The sequence below is a fragment of the Condylura cristata genome, unplaced genomic scaffold, assembly GCF_000260355.1.
Source record: "Condylura cristata isolate star-nosed mole 26May11 unplaced genomic scaffold, ConCri1.0 scaffold00009, whole genome shotgun sequence".
Taxonomy (NCBI): domain Eukaryota; kingdom Metazoa; phylum Chordata; class Mammalia; order Eulipotyphla; family Talpidae; genus Condylura; species Condylura cristata.
The window spans coordinates 29201634-29207733 of NW_004567110.1; the positions used below are offsets into that span (position 1 = coordinate 29201634).

Here is a 6100-nt window from a genome sequence, read left to right on the forward strand (position 1 = left end):
GGGCGGACGGCCACCGCGAAAGAGACCTCGAGGCTCCGGCCCCGCCACAGGTAAAGCGAGAGGTGCCGAGCTCACGGGCCACGCTGCGGGCTGAGGTTCCAGTCCCAGCCCGCCGCGTGCTGGGGCCTCAGCGTTCAGAGCCAAGTTGCCCAACCCGAGAAGGTTGGTTTTGTTTCCCCTCAGCTGAGGAGGCGAATACAGGACCGGGCTTATCAGCGCGCGTCCCTGAGGCCCGGGAAGGAGGCCCAGCCGGTGGAGTGGCTTCCTGCGGAAGTTCGGTGTGGCGAGCCGAGGCGGCCCAGTTGAAAAGCGCCCAGGGAGTGCCCGGCGCGACCCGTTATCCTGAAGCCACTCTCCCCACCGCCGGTCCATTTCCTGAGTTCATTTTTATTAGCGCTAAGAGGTGGCTTTCCGCTGAAAGACAGCGTTGGAAGACTGTTATCACTACACATTGGCAAATGCCGCAGCCGCCCTTGACGACCAGCACACAAATAAGTTAACCTGGGCGGGTACTGCTTTATTTTCATCCCGAGTTGCTGAGCAAGGCTCTGGCTGGGCTAATGTGGAGGTAGGGCGGGAGCGTCCCCGGGAGGGTGGCAGCGGACACTAGACCCCGGCCTGCTGTCGTGAACGAACAATCAGAGGTGTAGCTAGCGGCTGAGGCGGTGATGTCCAGAGGGGAGGGCGCTTGTAGGTTACAGCGGCGTGATACATATTAACTGTAGGCTAACACGTCTCGGTGAAGATGGATGGAAGGCAAAGGTATTGATCTGAGCCTGGAAAGGTTTCAGAGTGAACTTGGGATTTCAAGAGTCTGTTTTGAGATAGGATGACATGCTGGCAGAACTAGAACTCAGAACATTTTAGAACTGATAGGGAGAGACTTTAAGAAGCTCCTTATCTTACCTGCAATCTTTTAAATATGTGTGTGTGTGTATATATATATACATTTATATGTATTTATATATGTATATATATTTACTTATGTATTTATATATGTATGTGTGTGTGTGTATATATAGATATATCTAAGTCGTGATTATTGAACCCCCAGCCATTGTGCCTGACCCCATGGAACTTAGTTTTGTCAAGGTGGCATCACTGAGGTCTTCTGTTTTCCAATTTAGTGTCCTTATAACTTGGCTGTGCAGGGAATGAGTGGTGTAGTTTCAGGAAAAACTTGACAGATTTAGAGGCTCATTTCCTGCCAGAATTTAACAAAAACCACCAACTCCGCAAGGCTGTTTACTAATTTTCTTTCTAAAGTAATTTTGGAATGACAGTGAGACTTTCCCTTTTATATCTCTTTCAAGAGACATTTCTAAATGAGATCTCCAAGAAGTTGGATTCTCAGATATTTGGGCTAATTCAGAGTATAAAACACGTAGACAACTACTGTGCAGAAAATTAGGCAAAAAGTTGAAGGCAACAGTTAGGCAGAATTCATCCGTTCTTGGTTGTGTAATCAATAAGAGTGACTAACATTTGTGAATATTTGCTGTGTTAGATTACATTATTTTATTTATTTATTTAAAGATTTATGCATACAGAACTGGGGTACAGGCCAGAGGTGCAGGGGCCTTGAGAGGGTTGCCAGAGGCAGAGTGGGGAGCAGAACAGGCATATCAACGAAGTAAACTGCTGAGGGAAGCAGCAGGCAGGTCAGGAGAGTCTGCCATGCCCTGTGGATCACCTCCTTAGCTGGGGATCGAACTGGTGTTCAAGCTGCTGCAGCAAGCTTCACAGTGCAGGGCTTTAACCCCTGTGCCACCAGGGAGGGCCTAATTACATGTATTTTATATGGACTATTTAACATAAAATTAGATGCATCAAATTTCCCTGGCTAACTCTAAATATAACTTATGTTGTGTAAATATAAAATTTAGTTTTATTGCTAATAAAGTAGCAACAGACTTTCCTTTAAAAATTGCTATTTCAGACAAAATATACATATTATTCATTGCTGGTCATTTCATTTATTTCTGTCATTTCTTTGACCTTTTCTCTTGAAAGGCTTTCCCCCTCTTTTTTCCTACAGTGAAACAAAATTGGTTTTGTTCAATTCCCTTTTGAGAGACAGTTTTATCTATGAAATAATCTGTTGTTCTGCCTTGAGAATGAAGCAAAAAACAGCCATCTGCACAGCAATAGTATTTTGATGGTTCACTTATGACAAAGTAGATTGTTTTATATTCTGTGATTAAAATGTCCTTGAATAATTTAGTGGTATTGTGATTAGCAATCTGCTTCTTATATGTCCTTCAAGAGGAATTTCAAAAACACTTAATTACATCACCTTATTTTCCTTAAATGATTAAATTAACAGAAATTATTGCATTTAGCTGCATTTTAAGCATTTACAGATGTTTATTTGAAATGTTTTTCTTACATGATGATTTTGCCTTTTGTTTTTAAATAGTAAGGACTAGCTTTATTTTTCTTATTCAGAAGTTCTTGTTTTTTGGTTAGTAATTGACACGGTCTTGGTTTTTTTTGTTTGTATTTTTTGTTGGCTTTTCCTTTGCTTAAGTATTTGATTAGTCATCTAAAATTATTAAACATTTGTATTTTTAAAAATAAATTTCAGTTTACTTTTGTATTGTTTTAAGCATTTAAATAATGTAAGTTTATCTTTTTTTAATTACTATTTTTTTTGTTTGTAGGCTATAAGAAAAATGGCCCTGTCAGCCCAACAGTTACCCAGGTGTTTCAGCTCAATTACATTTAGTACCTTCATTAATGCTGCACAACTCAGAAAACCTTTTCAGAGACTGGGAAAAGCACGGTTGCAAGGCTTTTCTGCTCAGCTTCAGCTGCCCTCTGACAATTGCTTTCTCCAGTGGGGATTTAAGACATACAGGACTTCCTCCTTATGGAATTGTTCCCAGTCTTCCACCTCAAGTAGGCAAGAGAATAATTCTGTTCAGAGGCCTCTTGTTCCTTCTGTGAATGAGCAGGCACAGAAGACACAAACACTACCCACCTTTGATTCTGAACTATCTCTAGAAGGTAATTCTGAACTGAAGGTAACTGCATAGCTTTGGTAGTTTAAACAAGTGACCTGTTTACATCCTGTTAGGCCATTTCAAGTCATACATAGAACTAAGAAAAAGTGAAGGAATATTGTATATTCCTTTCAGGACTTTCACCTTTGGTAAATAGAAGTTTACCAATAAATTTCTTATCTTGGAGGAATGGTAACTGGTCACTTTTAAAATAGTCTTAATTTTTATCTCTTTGAAGATAGACTATCTTTGGACCTTTTAGGTAAAATCTGAAATTATTACAAGGTTTAAAAAAAAAGAAACAAACTAGAGAGGTTGTCTTTGTAGAAGAAGCACTGAATACAGATTAAAGAGTTTACTAACTTCCTTCTTTCTGCACGCTGGCTTCACAGAACTGGATGATTTGCCTCCATTGTCTCCACTGCAGCCCATTTCTGATGAGGAGGCCATTCAAATAATTGCAGACCCTCCACTGCCCCCAATTTCATTTACACTTCGAGACTATGTAGATCATTCTGAGACTCTTCAGAAATTAGTGCATCTAGGTAAGTGAGTAACATGCTGGTACTTCTTGAGTGTACACTGCTTTTTTCTTTTACTTTTGTGTTTAGGATTTATCAAAGTGGCTCATACACATGAACCTACTTTATCCATTCTGACCTTGCATCCCTTTCCCCAGAGGTTATTACTTTTATAATCTTTCTGGTTAATTTTACCCTCTAAAGATATATGTAATTGTTAATAGTACTGTTGCTTGGTTAATCATTTTAAAAATCAATTAATCTTATATAACATTTATCCCTATTTTCTTTAATATTCCCAAAATAGTTAATTAACTTCTTTTTAGATAAATCATTAGCCAGTGATTACATTATGAGTATAAACATCGCTTGCTAATTGTTTCCCGTTATGTACTTTTTATTTTTCTAGAATTAGTAATTGCCTTCTTTTTTATTTGACTCATTTTTTTCATTCCTTGGACCGAATTTTCCCACTCCTTCCACTGGCCTCTCAGGACAGTTTTTTCATACAGTCAGTCCTGTCAGTTGATGCATTAGTTCCATTCCCCCACTACCCTATGACCTTCCTCTTGGAACCCATTATCTTGATTTGAAATTTGAATGGTCTCTCTTTAGGTCTGTTCTATAACTATCTTAGTTTGCTGGCAGGTACGGTGTGCTCGTGGATCTAGTTGATGGCAGCACTACAAACTTTTACTTAGTCCTGTTTTCAATGTAGCACCTTATTGTAACCCTCGGTTTTTTTTTTTTTTTTTTTTTTTTTTTTTTTTTTACCATTGTTACTTGCTCTGGGCACTTCTCTTACTTTTCTTGCTCAGATAATGAGTCTTTCTCCTGGGGGATTGAGAGAGACAGCTAGGGATTATCTCTCAAATTCATTGCCTCTCTCCTACACTCACTGTCTTAGTTTAGGTCTTCATTTTCACAAAGTTAGGAATATTTAACTTGATAGTCTTCTCAGCAGTATTGCCCTGATTATCTCTCTGATTTTAATGTTCTTTCTAAAATGCAAATCGACTATGTCAGTGACCCAATCTTTAAAACTCTTGCTGTGGCATCAGAGATCTTTCTAATCTAGCCTTTGCTTACCTTGATCTAATGTAACAATTTAAGAAGTAATTTCTAATTTATTCTCTAACTCTCTAAATAGTGAACCTTCCCTGGACTCATGCATCACCTCTTGTGTCATTCTTAGCACTGATAACACTATTATAATTGTGTCCTGTGCAAGTGACACAAATATATAGGTAATGGCTTTTGCTCTCAAGAAATTCAAGACTTTTGAAGCAGTTAAACACACATGTAAACTAGCTGAAAGTAAAGATGAAAGGTAAAGTGATTGGTCCCATATGAGAGATAATACAGTGTTCCGTGGGCTCAAAGGAAAGAGAAAGATGATACAAGCTGCCAGTAGGAGAGACAGTCACCTCCTTTTGGAACAGCTTTCCCATTCTTTAGATGGTTACTATGGATGAAACAAGGTAAACATAAAATGCGGCTCCCCCCTTTAAATAATTAACAGTATAATTAGAGCTTTGTAATATATTTCAATCAGTCCTTCATCTGTGTGCTGACACTCTGACAGCATATCTTAAAGCAATTTAACTGGAAGTGCCTGAGAGGAACCACGGTGCCTTATCGGGCAGTATTTTTTGAGCACCTAAGTGTCCTGGTTTTTTGTTTGCTACCTGATCAGTTTTCTGCCTTCTCTGCTTGTTCTGTATCCCAAGAGGCTAGCCTCTGTGCATCAGGCTCCTTTACCAGCTGGCTTCTAGGCAGCTTCAATCAGTGGGAGGCACCTGAAAAAGGAGAAGGGGGGCAGGTGGGAATAGTTTTTCCCCATCCTGCTTTGGTTCTGGGTCATATGACAGGCTTGCTCCCTGACAACAGCTCCTACAGAGCATCCCTTTCTTAATAACTTCCAGTGTCTTCTGCATTTGGGTAATACTTTTTTGTCCCTTGTCTGTTAGTGCTAAGATTGCCCTTGCTGCTGCTTTTACTCTGGTCAGACCACTGGAGAGTGCTTGTGGTCACCTAGAAATTAGAATCATATATTACTCAATTTTTGTATTTCCAGAGCCTACCAGAAATGCCTGCTCATATTTATTGACTTTCTGAGCTAATGAAATCATGGAAGCCAAGTGATTTGTGCTGACAGCAATGTGCTCTCCTGATGAGAGTCTGCTGTCCCATTGCTGTTAAAAAGCAGCTTTTCAGGATTTCTGTTTCAGCACAGCCAGGGTGTGACAGCTCATGCTGTGCTAGACACTTCTGCACATGCAGGCTGTAATGTTTAGTTACAGTCGAAGCCTAAATCCTTTATATTATTTTTAAAGCATTCCTTCCCTTTATCATAGATTTTTGGAACTAGTTTCTATCTTATTTATCCATCCATTCGATTCATGCAATTTAGTTTTCTATTAACTTTAGTTTTAAATTTAAACAAAATTACATTTAGTAGTTAAAAGTGCAAAGATTGGGCCCTCCCTGGTGGCGCAGCAGGTTAAAGCACAGCACTAAGAAGCTAAAGCCACTTCCGCATGAGTTCGATTCCCGCCTGCCCCGAGGTGACCA

General features: G+C 39.8%; 1 protein-coding gene across 1 annotated transcript in view; it reads left to right on the forward strand.

The window, feature by feature from the left end:
* The first annotated feature begins 9 nt into the window (after positions 1 to 9).
* Positions 10 to 6100, forward strand: part of MTERF3 (mitochondrial transcription termination factor 3) — a 13203-nt gene continuing 7112 nt past the window's right edge. Inside the window, exons 1-3 of the mRNA XM_004679711.2 lie at positions 10 to 50; positions 2664 to 3009; positions 3398 to 3550. Coding sequence (XP_004679768.1) covers positions 2676 to 3009; positions 3398 to 3550 — 487 coding nt within the window. The 5' untranslated portion in view covers positions 10 to 50; positions 2664 to 2675. The remainder of the gene's footprint in view (positions 51 to 2663; positions 3010 to 3397; positions 3551 to 6100) is intronic.